Source organism: Propithecus coquereli, unplaced genomic scaffold, assembly GCF_000956105.1.
Source record: "Propithecus coquereli isolate 6110/MARCELLA unplaced genomic scaffold, Pcoq_1.0 Scaffold533, whole genome shotgun sequence".
Classification (NCBI taxonomy): Eukaryota; Metazoa; Chordata; class Mammalia; order Primates; family Indriidae; genus Propithecus; species Propithecus coquereli.
Genome location: NW_012151208.1, coordinates 1,449,848 through 1,466,304, shown reverse-complemented (window position 1 = coordinate 1,466,304; position 16,457 = coordinate 1,449,848). Strand labels below are relative to the sequence as shown.

At 45.1% G+C, this 16,457-nt stretch overlaps 1 protein-coding gene across 1 annotated transcript in view; it reads right to left on the bottom strand.

Annotated features, from left to right (window-relative positions):
* The window catches only part of RIN2 (Ras and Rab interactor 2), a 97,744-nt gene that overhangs the window by 46,145 nt on the left and 35,142 nt on the right, over nt 1-16,457 (bottom strand). Inside the window, exon 2 of the mRNA XM_012657227.1 lies at nt 13,302-13,402. Coding sequence (XP_012512681.1) covers nt 13,302-13,402 — 101 coding nt within the window. The remainder of the gene's footprint in view (nt 1-13,301; nt 13,403-16,457) is intronic.

Here is a 16,457-nt window from a genome sequence, read left to right as displayed (position 1 = left end):
AACTTCTGAAAACCGCTGCCAGAATGAGTGGCAAGTCCTCCGTGGCGATGAATAAGGCACTTGGCAACTCTAACCAGAGGTGCTTTCCTAAGCCGGTTCCATAGCTCTCTGGCTCCCTGTTGTGTTGGTGTGACCGTGTGTGCTTTGGCACAAACACTGTCACATCCGCCTGGGAATTTGATGCATTTGTGATGTACCTTCACAGAAAAAGCCACTTCATATCTGTTACACCAAGGTATTCTGCTTGCTTCTACTCATATCAGTAATCTGGAGACACTGGGGTATCTGAGATTGTCACAGCTTCCCCCAGACACCTTGGGTTTTGGCTTTTGTCTCTTACCTGCTTCCCAACTCCCCAGCCCCTGGCCCTCTCTGCTACATTGGGCTCCACAAAGGCGTAGAGAACTCTCTTCTTGGAAGGGCAACACCTGCCTCCTTTGTCTGCTCTTCCCAGGCCTGTCCTGGTGTTGCGTGTGGGCTGCGTCCCCAGACCTGGGATTTACAGGAGTGAGTGGCAGGCTCCTATCAGGTCTCACCTAGAGAGGTCTCCCCTGGATTTCCAGCAAGGCACTCCCTGGAAACTCAATCCTTAAGAAAAACTCTTTGCTTTTCTTGAGGCCTGAGGGTTGGTTTCCTGAAGGTTCCCAGAGGACCTTCTAGACTTTGAAGAAAACACAATTTCTTGTTTACAAGGTAAGTGCCTAATAAATATTTATAGAATGAAGACAGTGGGGCTAATTATCATTAACAGGATGTTAACTTCATGTCCATAAAAAAAAAAAAAACAAATAGCAACTAGAGCAACGCCCAGGTTCTATTTTGCTTTTCCTGTAACTTAATTATGGCTTAAGATTCGTCCCATTGCTTATCTCCCAAATGAGCTGTAGTTTTGCTAAGTGCAAAACTCAAAAACAAAATAAAACTCTATTGGTAGAACAGTGTGGATAAGTTTTGTTATTTTATAATATCTCGATGGTTTGTTAAACATTGACAGTATTTCCCAAAGAGTGGTGGATATATCAAGGTGCTCCCTGGAGGCATGGCTATTATTTTAATGACCAATACCTATTTTAATAGTTATATGTATTCTATGTATTTCCCAATTATGGAGGAGATATTAAATTGCCTTTTAAAATAAATGTAAATAAATGTAAAAGGTGAGTCAATTTAAAGATAGTGATTAGGCCAATTAATAGCAAAGATGGCACATGAATAAGAGAAAGATTGTAGCACAACGGAAGACTGAAATCTGGGCTAAAATAATCTGTGATGGTAGATTTAGAATGTGAGAACATTTTTCCTGTATTAATGTTTACAAACCTCTCTCTTGGATTCCAAGGGAAGAGCGTCCTGTAAACGCACCTATGTGCCATTGCTCAGCCCCTCCTTGCTGAGCTCAAACTGTCCTTGAATGTCCATTGCTGTATCTGGCTCCTGTCAAAACTGAGCTCAAGGCCAGGACAATGGCTCGCACTTTGGGATCCCAGCACTTTGGGAGACTGAGGGGGCAGGAGTGGGGGGGGGGAATCCCTTAAGGCCAGGAGGACGAGACCAGCCTGAGCAACATAGAGAGACCCTGTCTGTACAAAAAATAGAAAATAGAAAAATTAGCAATGTGTGGTGGTGTGCGCCTGTAGTCCCAGCTACTTGGGAGGCTAAGGCAGGAGAATCACTTGAGCCTGGGAGTTTGATGTGAGGTTGCAGCAAGCTATGATGACTACACTCTAGCATGGGCAACAGGGGGAGACTGTGTGTCAAAAAACAAAAAAAAACAAAACAATACAAAACAAAAAACTGAGCTCAAATCTTAGTCTCCCTTTTCTTCAACTGCTAGTAATCTTAGAATTCCCTAATGCACTGTTCCCGTACCTCTGAGGCACTGGACTTGGCATCATACTTCCTTCATCCCCAGGCCATATTCAGGCCTAGCCCAGGGCAGGTGTTGATAAAAATGCCTGTCTCGGGCATGACCAGGGGCCTGAGGAGGTGATCTGCAGACAGCAAGGTTTATAGAGGAGGAGACCTCAGCAGGCAGGAGAAATGTCCTTAAGGGCACTGGGTCTCTCCATGAGCTTCTTTCTGGGGCCCCCATGCCGCACCTCTGACTCAGGCCTTTGCTCAGCTGGGCTATAACAAATAGAATCCGGCTGCTCAGTTCCAGTCTCAGGAGACAAAGGCTTCTTGTCTCTGTGTGTATCAGGAAATGGCAGCAAAAATCACCACAGCTACCAAGACTCCCTGGCCTTTGGCTATCTCAGGGCTTGGGGCAAGAAAAGGAGGTAGTTCCAATCCTTCCAGAATAACAATCCAAAGTTTTAGCAGCTCCTTCCTCATTGCTAATGAATTTCTCCCATGGACACCCCTCTAAGCCCAGGCCAACCAGCAAGGGGCGGGCTTTGGATGTAAAAGTCAATGATCAGTTTTAGCCTAGACTTGTAATTCCTTGTCCATCAACACAGGGCATTGGTGATAAGTTCTCCATTCAAGGTCTCCAAGTACAGAATGCCTTATTCCAACACTGGGAGTGAGATTTAGGATTCCAACAAAAGCAGCTGGTTGAGTACAGGAGAAACTAGAGGGCAGACAATATTGGCAGGGAAGTGCCACTGGGTTAAAGTAGATGCACTGTGTGAGGTCTCGAGAGAAACCTAGAGTGGGAACCCCATGCACACAGCTATGGGGGCTTTAGCATTTAGTTATCCATGAGTCCTCATTTATCTGGAATCAAAACCACCCATCTCCTGCACCTTTGAATGCGTTGATATCAAGATGATATTTTTTGTAAGGTGTGGCATAGTTTCAATGGACACCCCCCACCCCCCATTCTAGGCTCCCTCAGCCTCGAAGCCTTCAGCACTTAGGTGGAAGGACGATTTGCAGTCAGACTGAAATCAAAGCTCGGTGTTGCCTCTCCGTAACTGTGAGGCCTTGGCCCATTGCCACATGTCATTTAGCCTCAGTTTCCCTGCATCTAAAAATGGATTCTTGGTGAAAGAAAGGAACCTGTTACCAAAACAAACACACACAACCTGAAAAGAGCTGATGATTATAAGAGTCTGGAATGTCTATGAAACCGTGAGTAAAGATTCTGTTCAGTGGGAATTTCCAAGATGATTCTCACTGTTGCCTAATTTTTGAATAGTCACAAAAAGAAGGCAAGGCAGTGTGTTTTCCTTCTAGGATTGACAAAGACTATTCCATAAATAAGATTCTGGAGTTTGTTTTGGCAGTATTTAATGTGACCTAGGGGAGGGGATAACCCAGAACCTTCTTGAGGATGGTGGATGGTTCTCTATCTACCATCAGGGTCTGGTCTCAACCTGGACTGGGTGTTGCCATCCTCAACTTTCAGGGGGAAAAAAGAAAGGAAAAAAGCCACTTCTATTGATATTTTTGTGTTGAAATTCCCATATGTATCTTTCCTCTCCAGGGGCTTCCCTTCCTCATTCTGTCCATGTAGAGCCTTCGGCTGCACCTCAGACCCACAGAGCCTTTTCACATGCCGTCACCTCAACCAGCTGCAGTGGCAAGAAAGGTACAACTTCAGACATGGCACAGTCATAGTCCCAGGGCCCAGGCTTCTAGCCACAAGAGCCCAGTGCAGGAGTGGTCTTAATAATGGACGACCAGACAGAAATCAGAGTCTTGTGTCCACCATGGTCTTGCTCTTAGAGCAGTAGATCCTTGACCATGTGTCAAAGGAAAAGCAATCGCACCCCAAGTGCTAAGCTGTGGCCAAGAGGCCTGGCTTGGTGGGAGATGAAGCAAGGGCTTAGTGGGGCTGGGAGAAGAGAGGTGGTAGGTCTGGGGTCAATGGTGTTTGGAAAAATGTTAGTAGAAGAGGCCTCTTATGTAGAAAATAACAGCCCATACCAAAGACATCCATCTAATAAAAATCTCTGGCACAAGGACCAATTCCAATTTTTGTTAACACATACACACACAGAGTAAACAAAAAATTCCCAGAAAAACTTCAATTTCAGAAATACCTAGTAGTTGGCCAGGCACGGTGGCTCACACCTGTAATCCTAGCACTCTGGGAGACCAAGGCAGGAGGATCACTTGAGCTTAGGAGTTTGAGACCAGCCTGAGCAAGAGTGAGATCCTGTCTCTATATTAAAAAAGAAAAGAAATACCTAGTAGTTGATGGCCAATGATTTCAGACACAAAAACATTTCTTTAGAATTCTGAAGCCGAATTAAACCCTTCCTCTGTAATAGTCTGGAGAACAAGGAAGGCCCAGATCCATTCTGGGTACCGCAGAACCCTGGCTAATACCCTGTTTACAGCACAGAAATTGCCAGGTGAGCTGAGAAAACCCTTGACCCATCACCCAAGATGAAAAAGTAATGGGCAGAGGCCTGGGGGAAGGAATATTCTTGTAAGGATCACTACAGATGTAGCAGGGAGGGATCAAAGGCTATGTGGTTTATCTCCTTATTCAAGGTCAAACTGCTAGAAACTGATAGAACTGGTTCCAAGTCCACTTTTCTCACTTGTTCAGTTTCCCTGCAGCATGCAACTTGGTATTTTAATTTCTTGAGGACTTTCCTTACCCCTGCTTAAACTCTAAAAGGAAAAAGATTCACTAACATATTTTGGGTTAGGAGTTTTATTCCTGCATGTCTAATGACTGCTGCTTTTTGAGGACAGAAGCCCAACTTCCTCAAAAAGATTTCTAAAAGCACATTGCAGGAGGGTTTTTGTGAAAAAGTTTTAGGGCCTTCAGTGATTTTTAAGTTCTGTCTACTGAGGACCAGGAAGAGAGGACACAGAAATGGGAACAAAAATGTGTTTCTGCCTCCCGGGAGACATTGCCATTTTCAGGAGGGAAGAAAATGTGGCAGCTTTTTTGCTTAGGAACTTCCTCTCCCATTGACTCTCCAGCTAGAGATGAAAAGGCCAGATATGGAGTCCACGCTGGCAGAGGCATTCATTCGTTCCTGTAAAAATAAGAAAGAGGAACAAAGAAACTGTTGTCCTGGTTGCCCATGGAGCTAAAAACAGGCAGGAGAAGGAGCCAGGCGGGCTCCAGACTCAGCCCTGATGCCCTGTGAGCCCGGAGCAGGCACCCGGCTTCACGGAAAGGCACGCATTCCGTGATCGGCGGGTTCTAGTATTTAACTGCTTTGGGCGACACTAGCGTTATTTCCTAGCTTGACTCATTCACAGCTGAATTCCAGCTAAGCATATATTTTGTGGCAGAATCAACCACCAGTGTAGCAGCAAGGCAAAGCCTGCAGAGACAAAACAGACCTAACTTTATAGAGAGTACGCCACTGATAAATCATGTGGCCAAAGTGTACCGTTGACAGAGAAGTCGGCCACTAAATTGGAAGGTGCTACCCCTCCACAAAAATGGCATCAAGTTCTAGGACACTGTGCATTTCCAAGCTGATCAAAAGCTGATCGAAAGCACCCTTGTAAATCTAAAAACCATGCATGAACTGCCATATAAATGTGCAGTAATGCAAAAACATTGGAAGGATACACGCCAAAGCAAAGAAATAAAAGAACCAACCTAACAAACAAATCTTCAGGAGCGGTTCTATCTCAAAGAGGTGGTTTCATGGTGATGTTTATTTTTATTTTTGCATCGTGCTTTTTCCACGATGTACATGTTTTACAGTTGGTAATCAAAAAAAGAAATCTTAAATGTTCCTTTTAAAAATATTTTCAAAGATGACAGATATCCCGAATAAAGACAGACTGAACAGCTCTTTAGGAAATTTTTGATCTGGAAGCCATTATTACACCTGTTTAACTCATTCATTAATAAGGCTGATGTACTTCTGACCTAGAATTACCCGCTTCCCACTTGAGGCCCTCAGCCCATCTGGTACACTCCTCGGTTCATCTGGTATATTCTTCTATTATATTTTCATTTTATTACATAATACTCACTTGCTGAAAATTCTTTCCTGCCTTAGGTTGAGTGAATCTGCAGGCTCCACTGTCTAGGTATTTTAGCAAATAGCATCTACTCAATAAATACCTTCTTTAAGTTGAACTTAATTGTTGCTACATTGGTAACAGAATGAGCAGGGTTGGTTAATCCTCATAAAATTCCTTGAAACCATATTCAAAACACACCTGGTGGCTTGAAATAAGGAAATGCCTTAGGGGGTGGGAGGTAAATTGATCAAACTGGTCACAGCAGAGTATCCACAGTGGGCGGGACAGGAAAATGTCTTACCACAAAACCATACCACTGCAGGACCTGCTCTATTGATGAACACAACCATGCCCCCCACAGCACCCCTCCCAGCCCAGCCCCACAAGGGGAAGAGTGGCTGTGTCTGTGGTGTCACTTGGGTGTTTCAGACAATGGATTTTCCACTGTCCTTCACAACGCAATCTCAACCCAAGTCAGGGAGCTTCTCCACCCTGTTTTCTCATCAGGTATTCTTTGAGAAAGAAGGAGAGCAGGCAGGCAATGACAAATGTCCAGAAATGAGTGGAAATGTGCACTTATAATTCTTAGAAACAGACAATGTGTGAAAAGGAACCATAAACTTTGTCAGCATTAAACGCTTTTTTATTAAGGAGCCCAAGATACTGCAAGATATGCCTGATATTCTGCAGCAAATGGGGATCGTGAGCTTTCTATGTTCTGCTGAACTGGACTGGAACTCACAGTGAGGAGAAAAAAAAATCTTTCTTACAAGTGTGGCTGGTTCTAGGAGAGGATGCTGGGGACTGCCCCAAGCCTGGAACCCATGGCCTACGGTATAGGCAGGTGTCCAGACATGGCAAGAGAGGAAAATGTTTGATTTGCTGGCGAACACTGTGCACGACATAGATATTGTGTAGGAAGTCAAAATGCAAAGTGATTTTGCATCCATCCAGTGGCTTGAACTTGCTTCTTAATGACCTCACAAATATATTCTCTAAAATCTGCAGTAGAGCCGAATCAGGTATAAATCAATGAAGCATAGTCACTTGGTATCTGCCATTTCAAGAACAGAAGGTAGAATGGAATCAATTCAAGTGACATTAAATTCCATGTTGGAAGACACTAAGGTTGAGGACATATATATTTTTTAAATATGAGAAATTGCATTGGATGGGGATGTATTCTCAGCTTAAAAGCTGAACTTAAACTCCAAAAATAGCTGTATCATATTTAGGTGCATTTAATTACAATGTGGCTAATGGCCTTGGCCAAATCAATTCATGGGATGCTAAATATTTCTGCATGCAAGTACTGAACAAAGTAAAGCAAAATACTTTCAGAAGCAGGGAGAATTCGTTGCCAGTTTTTTCTGCTGTAATTTTATTAGATAGAAAATTCAAAAGTGGAAATACAAATAAAAAGGTACATATATATTTACACTTTTCTCATAAGTTTTAGATTTTACTTTTCATCTCTTCCTCTCAAATAATCCTTTCCGTAACTTCACAGTTTCCATAAATACCACCTAGTGAAATGGCATGAGCTCAGAATTCCCCAAGACTTTAGCCTTGAACTTAGGTGAAAAGTATGATGCTCTGTCAAGCCTAAAGCGTCCCCATTCCTGAGTCCCACAATACTGACATAAATACTTGAGACACAACAGATAGGCACTCCTGTCTGTCTTCATTCATCACGGCTTCAGAAACTCCAAGTCAACACATCCAACCAAATGGCCAAAATGAAAAAGTAGCCACTACCAAGTGTAGATGAGAATGGAGCATCCAGAATTCTCAAACCCTTTAGGTGGAAGTGCAAATTGATAGAATCGTTTTTGGAAAACCAGTGGGCACTATCTACTAAAGTTGAATAAATAACCACTTTACAACCCAACACAACTCAAATATCCATCAACAAAAGGGATAAACAAATTGTGGTGTATTCACACAATGGAATACTATACACAATGTTGAATGAAAGGAATCAGAGTGTGTGTTTACTTTGTACAAATTCATCTAACTGTATACTTATGTGTGCACTTTTGCTGAATTACGTTTTACTTCAATGGAAAGTTTTTTAGAAAGCAGCACTAAGTGGGGCTGGGTCTCATTCAGGAGCCCACACAGCAGCTAAATATGGTTACAATTAATTGTCCCACTGGAGACTTGTTAAAGTGAAGCTCTGGGCATCTTTTCCCCAGACTGCAGCCATGATTCTTCTCATCTTGGGTTCTAACCTCCAGTCAAATGAGGAAGCAAACGGTGGTGCAAGGGAGCAGCAGTCTGGACTTTGTGCAGTTTTGACGTAAATGCTGCTGGGAAGCTCAGAACTTCCTAGAAGAGGCTAACGGTGGTGACCAGCTGCTACATGGTAGCATTGGGTAGAGCTGGCCAAGGAATTTTGGAATTGCATGTGTCTGATTCTGAGGCATGGTAGGAGAAATGAAGATACAGGACCCCAGGCACCCCCCAGGCATCTAGCGGGGACGGAGGGAAAGGAGGAGTCAACAGAGGCAGCGACAGCCTCCAACAGCCCAGGCCAGCTGGGATCCTCACGGATGCTGCACACCCAGCCTGAGCCCAGAGCATGTCTCATGACGTTGCTTTGCTGATCCCTCTATTCTGCCTAAGGACAAAGGAGTCTGTAGACTTGTCTCTGCCCAGAGGTGATGGGTTTAGGGGATGATGAGGGTGGAACACTGGCCCACCTCAGGCCTGGTGGTCCTACCCAGACAGAGACCCCCTTCCCCCAAATGAAAATGGATTGTGAAATCATGGGGGCAGGAGGCGGTGTGAAAAGCCTTGGTGTTCCCATACTCTCTAGTCTTTGGAGGGGTGGGTGGGAAGACACAGGAAACAGCAAACAACATTTGGAGAGAGCGGATAATCAGGAACAAGAAGTCCTTCATCTTCCCCCTGGGTTGCGGGCTTCTCTTTGGTAAAATATTAGCAGAGGGCACGGAGGTGGATTTAATCAGCTCCTACTCTATGAGCAAAGGATTAAACCTGCCCATAAATCAGAACTGGTGGAGGGAGCTCGGCTGGAGACTGGGGAGAAGGGACTTTGGCCTCTATTCTTTGCTAGAAGGGAAGCCTAAGGTCTACCACACATTTCCAACTTTTTAACTTTTTTAAGCATGGGCTGGTGTCCCCCCGTTGTTGCACAGGGGTGACGTCTCGTTTCTGCAAGAAGCCTCTGATGCGCTAAAACTTTAGACTTTCCAAAGGGCCTGACACCTTTCCTTCCTCTGTTTAACAGATAGGTACTGAGTGTGTGCTGTATGGCAGATTCTGTTCTAGGCACTGAAATCCCAGCTGCCAGGGACAAACCAAGCCCCTGCTCTCGTGGAGCTTACCTGCTAGTCATGGGAAGCAGAAAATGCACAATTAAGCCAGTGAGTACGTGTCCTGTCTGTGCAAGTTCTACAAAGAAGCATAAAGCCAGGTAAGGGGTAGAGGAGAAGGAGGGCTCAAGGGTGAGTGCTTTCTGGAGGAAGGGCATTCCAGGCACAGGGAATAGTTAGGAACAAAGGCTGGGAGGCAGGAGCCCCATGGCAAGGAAGTCAGTGGGGAGCTGAGCAATGGAGGGGGAGAGATTGTCAGAGAAGGTGTCAGGGGAACAGGGCAGTTAGATCCTGTAAGGTCTTGAGGGCCATGGGAACAATTTTAATTTTAGATGGAAAACTATTGAAAGGCTTTGAACAGACGAGTGACATGTCTTAGATTCAGATTAACTGAGAGTCCACTCTCTGTGCTTCTCAGGTGACAGCCTGGAGAAGGAGGAGTGAGTGGAAGCAGAGGCACCAGGCGAGGCTGCGATGGTGCCGGTGAGACGCTGTCCCATCCCGGGTCAGTTTAAGGGCAGAGCTGCCAGGGTTTGGAGGTGGATGGGAGGGGTTATGAGAGAAAGAGGCATCAGGGACAACTGCAAGGCCCAAGCCCCTGGAGGCACAGAAGGAGCAGGCTTGTGAAGGGACCCCAAGCGTTCAATCTTGCAATCTTGGCCTTCGTAAGTTTGTGATGTCAAAGGTCAGGCTGAGTGGGGAGTTGGACACAAACCTCCAGATTCAAAGAGAGGATGAGCCAAGGGATATGAGTTGGGAATCACCACCATATAGATGGTATCAGAACCACGGGCTGGAAGGGATGACCTAGGATGTTACCTACAACACGGAGTGTGTTTACTGCTGTGTGTCAGGCACTCTGCCGCGTCCCTCACACCTATTAACTCACCGAATCTTTCCGACAACCCTACATGGTAGCTATGATTGTCCCTATTTCAATGATGTGGACACTGAGACACAGAGATTTTTAAATCATTTGTACAAGGTTAGTGGGAGCAAGAAAAGAAGAAGTGTGAAGCATGAAGAGGAGAGGTTGGGAGGTCACAGAGGCAGGGAGGAACCAGCCAGGGGGCCAGAGCAGCAGCAGGTGAGCCGACAGGATCCCAGGCAGGTGTGGTGTCCCAGAAGCCAAGCCAAGTAACTGTTCCAAGAAAGGAGGGCAGACAGACCACGTCACATTACGCTGACAGGAGATGGGCTGGGAGGTGGGAAGTGACCATCCATCGGTCAGAAAAAAGTGACATCTTTATTTTCACTGACCTCATTTTAAATTAACTTCCTTCCACTTTGAACGTAGGCAACAAACCACATTGGTATTCTCGGGACCTTTGACTTTGTCACCAACAGAAACCACAAAGGTTGTCACTGTCATTGCAGCTGTTACAGAGATCATATTGTTTATGCTCATCCACCATGTGTTAATAAAGAAGTACCTAGGCTATGAAATCATGCATTTTACACACTGCGATTATTGTATTTCAATATAATTGTTTTTCCCACGTCATGCTATATATTTTTATTTTATGCATTTAAAATATTATTCTGAGGCATCTGTGGCACAGGAAAAAGTTAACAATCTCAAACTCATCTCAGCACTGATCACGAAGGAGCAACCAAATGCCTACACAGGTAGGGGAATAGCGATTCCTAACCTAGGAGACAAGTGTGGCCCTCAACCCAGTGTTCAACCAGCCGAGGAGCTACAGACCTTTCGTGGTAGCTGCGGTGGGGGTAGGTGAGGCCACATCGCAGTTCGCACTCACGGGGAGCGATGCCACGAAGGAAGCTGACCGTGCTGCCTTCGTGGGGCATCAGACCTGCAGAGCTAGGGTCCCAGCGGCGGGGGAGGGGGTAGGTTGCTGCTTCCTTCTATAGGGTTTTCCGTTAAAGCAACTCGGCTCCCCAAAGGCTGCTTCCCCCTTTTCTCCCCTCCCCTGTGGGCTGCTCTGTGCTGGGCTGAATTGTGGCCACAGCCAGGGTTTGCCTTCATTTCGTAAACAACGAAAGTCCTCTTTATTCTGTATCTTCATGTCCAGCTCTCCTAACATCTCCACTGGGCAAAATGGAGACATTAAAAGCAAAGTCACCACTTCTAAAAATCAGCGACAGACTCCAGCCCAGAAGCCAAAGTCTCATTAGCCTTTTTTTTCTGCAGCATACAATTCCCACATCAGTAAAACCAGGGTCCTACTGAGCTTTCCCTCCTAGGATTGTTAGGAAGATTCAGTAAGTTAGTAGCTGTGAACCACTTAGGACATGCCCCGCATGTGGCATTCATCATATACATTGTTAAATAAAGGCAATTCATTTTGTTTTTTCTCTTTCTTTGCCATTAAATTAAAAACAAAAGGCAAAGCAAAATGCCCCTACAAATTCATAAATTCAGTGTTAATCAACACAGCATTCGAGAACAAGTGACAATCAGGAAGAAAAAAAATGGAGCTATTGTGGAATGCTTACAGTCATTCTTAAGTTTGAAAAGGAAAAGATTAAAAGAGATGTTAAAGATTAAATGATGGCCCAGCTCTCCCCACCCTGCTGAGGTCAGAGAACAAGATCTGGATGTCCCTAACTCCTTATAACACTCCGCCCCCCTAACCCTAACACCCGCTGTGACTCGTGTGAAGGGGAGGGGCTCCTGCCACTGGGCGTCTGGATGTCTGTTGTCTGCGGAGCTCTGGATCTATCTCACAGGGCTGTGTGTTCTGGGTGTGGAATAAATCAGTGCTACGAAAGCTTTCCTCCGCATGCTGCTGTCACCAGCCTGGACCCCCAGTTAAATTTGAGCTCAACAATGCAAAGGTTACGAGACATCCACTGGCTAAAGTTCCACGATGTTTGGAACTACTCTGAATGTGTGAGGCGGAACGTCTCCAGCTGAAAAACACTGTGCATGGGTCTAGTTTATGGGAAAAAATATTAACTGGTGGAAGTCTGTGACGTCGAAATCAAAGAATCAGGCTGCCTGGGTGTGCTGCAGGAGTGAGGGGACCATCTGGTCTACCCTGGTCATTTTATAGAGAAGGAAAGGAAGCAGAAGGCACAGAGAATTTCCACAGCTAAGGGGGAAGGCAGTTCCTCCAGAGGCAGTGTGTCAAAGCACCACCTCCCTGCTGCAAAGTGCCTCCTTGGGACAGTGCTGTCTCGCCTCAGTCTATGTACGGCAGGGAACAAGTCAGGCTGGTTTGAAACTTGCCTGGACGACCTGAGCCACCTGGCTCACCTGCCTGTTGCATGACTTGCAAACAAACCCACTCCATAAATCTCAGCCTCACACTGCTCCAGGCAGCCTCAACACCCCACTTTCTGGGTAAAGGGGGAAGCCGATAATGTAGCGTCCACGGCACCAAGTGTCCATGTCTTTTTCGTAGCCATTATATTCTGTTATCTTTGTTAGCAACCAATGACAGCCTCAAAGACCAGGAAGAGGTCACCTCCAACCTCCCTCCACCACCCTGACTTTGTGCCCCATTCTCCAGGTAAAGACGAGTCCTTGCTGCCTATTCAGACAGCGTGCAATACGTGCACAGGTACCACGCTTAGCCAGCACGGCACTTTGTCTCCCCTTCCTAATCATTTACAAGCACATCCAGTTTCCAGAACCCTGGATGGCTTTTCAGGTTAATGGCTATGGTGACTGCTGAGGTTTTCTCTGACCTGAGAATGCAAAACGAGTCCATCCTCTTTAGTTGCTCCCTTTAAAACCTTCTGGAGACTCACACGGCTACACTGAATTCTATTTTGCACACGGAGGATCCACTGCGTTACTGTTTCCATCATTGTGAGTAGGTGGATGTGGCATAGACAATTTTAGGTTTCCGGGTTCTGGTGCCAGGAAGAATCGAGAGAGTACAAAGGTCAAGTGCCTTCCAAGTGATCAAAATAAACAAGCAGACAACCAGTTCCTAGGCCACACCCACCTCCTACAGGGAATTTCATCTGGTGTTGCCACCATACTCCCAGTCCCCGAACTTGTGAGAAGTGACTGGAAAGTCAGCCCTTGTCGCTGAGGAGATTCCCCTCGTCCCTCTCTCGCACCCAGCACCTAAGCGCGTCTTTGGTCACCTGTGGGTTTCAGCGGGTTCCAGGCCATTTTCTAAGCTGACATCTGTCCGCACCATCTCCTGTTTCAGTTCTCCGATCTCTGAGGCGATTGTGTCAATGAGCTATTCAAAGACAAAAATAGTATGACGTCAGGAAGTGGAGAGGCGTGGCCGCCCACAGTGCCCGGGAGGAATAGGCTCTTCAATAGGAACGGAGAGGACCATCTTTTTTCTTTTTTTTTTTAAATCTTGGCTCTGTGAATTTCCTCTAACCAGAGGAAAAAATAAAGGGGGAGGGGGCAGCTTCTCCTTAGAAAGGGGAAGAACTTAGGTTTCGGTATTATAATAAGGAAAAGACTATGACACCCAGTTTGTTAGGTTTCAGTATTATAGTAAGGAATGTAACATCCAGTTTGCTTTCTCAACATGAATACAGACAGGCATAAATAAGTCCTGGTAAAACCAGGCCTCACGTTCATTTTTTTCCCAAGGGAAACACTCAAAAGGAATTCCCTGGATTAAAATTCATGTAATCATTATTTTGGCTCTAAGAATAAGCTAATTCAAAAGACATAGACGGCTTACAAATTGTTTTCGAAGGTAACAAAATGAATTCTTGCACTATTCTTTGCATTGTTTGAAGAGGGAAGATTGTTGGGGAAAGGGAAGAAAAAGAACTGAGCAAGGCTGGGGGTGGGCAGGTGGGCAGGTTGGCCGCAGAGGCATCTGGGGGAAAATGTGGACTCTTCTTGCAAAAGGCTTGAGGTTTCTTCTATCTCACACACACCCACAACCTGTGAAGAGGCTGTGTCTGACCCAGAAGGCTGGTCTAAAATCTTGTACCCACCTATTCACTCATTCAACAGAATCTTTACCGGGGCTTACCAGGCACTGTCAGTGTAGAGCAGCTGTTCTCAAGGCTGCCACTCTGCTCAGTATTTTTTGAAAATGTAGTTATTTTTCATATAAATGTTATTTATATTAACATATAATAGGTCTATTATTGTTTTACAATTACATTTAAAAATTTCTTCATTTTAATTTCTAATAAGGTAAATATCTATAGATATGATCCACATAAACACAAGTTCTTTGGGGTCCTCAATAATTTTTAAGAGTGTTGGGGGTCCAAAGACTAAAAAGTTTGAGAACAACTGTTCTAGCCACAGATAAATGTTGTCTTGGCTCAAGTGGCTTTTATCTCAACCAGACTCTGGGAGAGAAACTTCAGTTGAGCTCACAAGTTGTTCCAAAATGTTAACCCCAACTATTCATCCATTGATTTGGCAGAACTTTATGAGCACCCACTGCATGCCAGGCACTACAAATGGGGAGTAAGGCTGAGAAGATATCAGCGCTCAAGGAGATGACATTGTGGTGGGGCAGACAGACCCCAGCACTGAGAAGTTCCAGAAAGAAAATAGATTAGGGTGATGTTGTAGGGAGCACCTCAGGGGCCACTTAAGCCAAGGTGGGGTTGGTCAGGACATGTCTTTGCGCAAGTGATAGAGCCTTGAATGACAAGGGTGCCAGGAACAGATTGAAGGAAGAGCCCTCCACATAGAGAGAAGGTTCTAGAGGCTAGGAACGTGTGTGGAAGGAGAAGGAGGCAGGGCCCAGATCTCGTCAGCCTTGTAGATCACAGTATTCATGAATTTCAGTTTTCTGTGATAAGAACCACTGGAGGGTTTGAAGTCGGGGAATGACATTTTATTTCTGTTTTATGGTCTAAAAAGACAAGCTTGGCTTCTGGCTAGAGGTGATTTGTAAGGGCAAGATGAGGAGGAGAAAGGCCAGTTAGGAGTAACTACAGTGGTCCCAGTGAGAGATGATAGTGGCTTGAACCAAGGTGGTAGCAGTGGGAAGACAAAAAGGGGAAATTCAGGAACGATTTGACTTAGGAATGGATATAATTTAATGGATTGAATGCGGGGGTCGTGGGAAGAGAAGGATCAAAGATGACTCTAAGTTTTTGGTTTGAGCAATTAGATAAATGGCAGGGCCCTTGACTGAGAAGGGAGGAAGGGGGAAGAATTAGGCTTGAGGGGGGAATCAAGTTGGACTTTGGGCAGGTTAAATGTTAATTCGGTTGCTTACTGGTCATCAAATAAACCTGTTAAGTAGCTTTTGCCATCCAGAATGGAGATATCTATACATGTGGAAGTCACCAGCACGTGTGGCTGGTATTCCAAAGCTCTGCAGCAGGGAGGGCCTATCTACGGAGACCGTGCTGATGGAGAAGGGATCCCAGCCGACAGCTCCGGGCACTCTCAACACTTAGCGGTCAGAGGGAGGGAAGCCAGCCAGGCCCTTCATGCTAGATCTATCCCCTTTGTGCGTGTGACTAGGGTAAGGGCTGTAGGTGGAGCTTCCAGACACCGAGGTCTTGGGAGAGAAAAATTGATTAGGAGATCCCATGTTATACGCATCTTAGTGGCAATTTTTTTTAAAAGCCTGACAATGCCAAATATTCCAGGATGTGGGAAAACAGGATTCCCCTAGTCTTAGCCTATTTTCTGTTGCTATAACAGAATAGCACAGACTGGGTAATTTATAAAGAACAGACATTTATTTGGCTCATGGTTCTGGAAGCTAGGAAGTTCAAGAGCATGGCTCTGGCATCTGGGAAGGGTCACCCCATGGCAGAAAGTGGGAAGTGGAACAGAGGGTGTGAGACAGAGAGAGGAAATTGGCTGAAATTCATCTTTTTCTCAGAAGGCCACTCCAAGAAACCAACTCCCCAGATAAGACCATTAATCCATTCAGGAGGGCTCCAGCCTTATGACCTAATAGCCTCTTAAAAGTTCCACCTCTTAACACTGTTACCATAGCAATTACATTTCAACATGAGTTTTGACAGGGACATTCAAACCATAGCACCTCTTATGCTCCTGGAGGAATATTATCCATAGAGCCACTTTGGAAAGCGATTTGGTGATATTTTGTGGGGCTAAAGATACACAAACCTCCATATGCATATGAAGTTTCAAGCCATGCAAAACTTTCCCAACACAAAGAAAAGATAAATGTTTGAGGTGATGGATATCCTAATTACCCTGATTTGATCATTACACATTGTATATGTATATCAAAATATCACATGTGCCCTCAAAAATGTACAACTGTGATGTATCAATTAAAAAAATACAAAAAACTCAATAATTTTTATATTGATTAC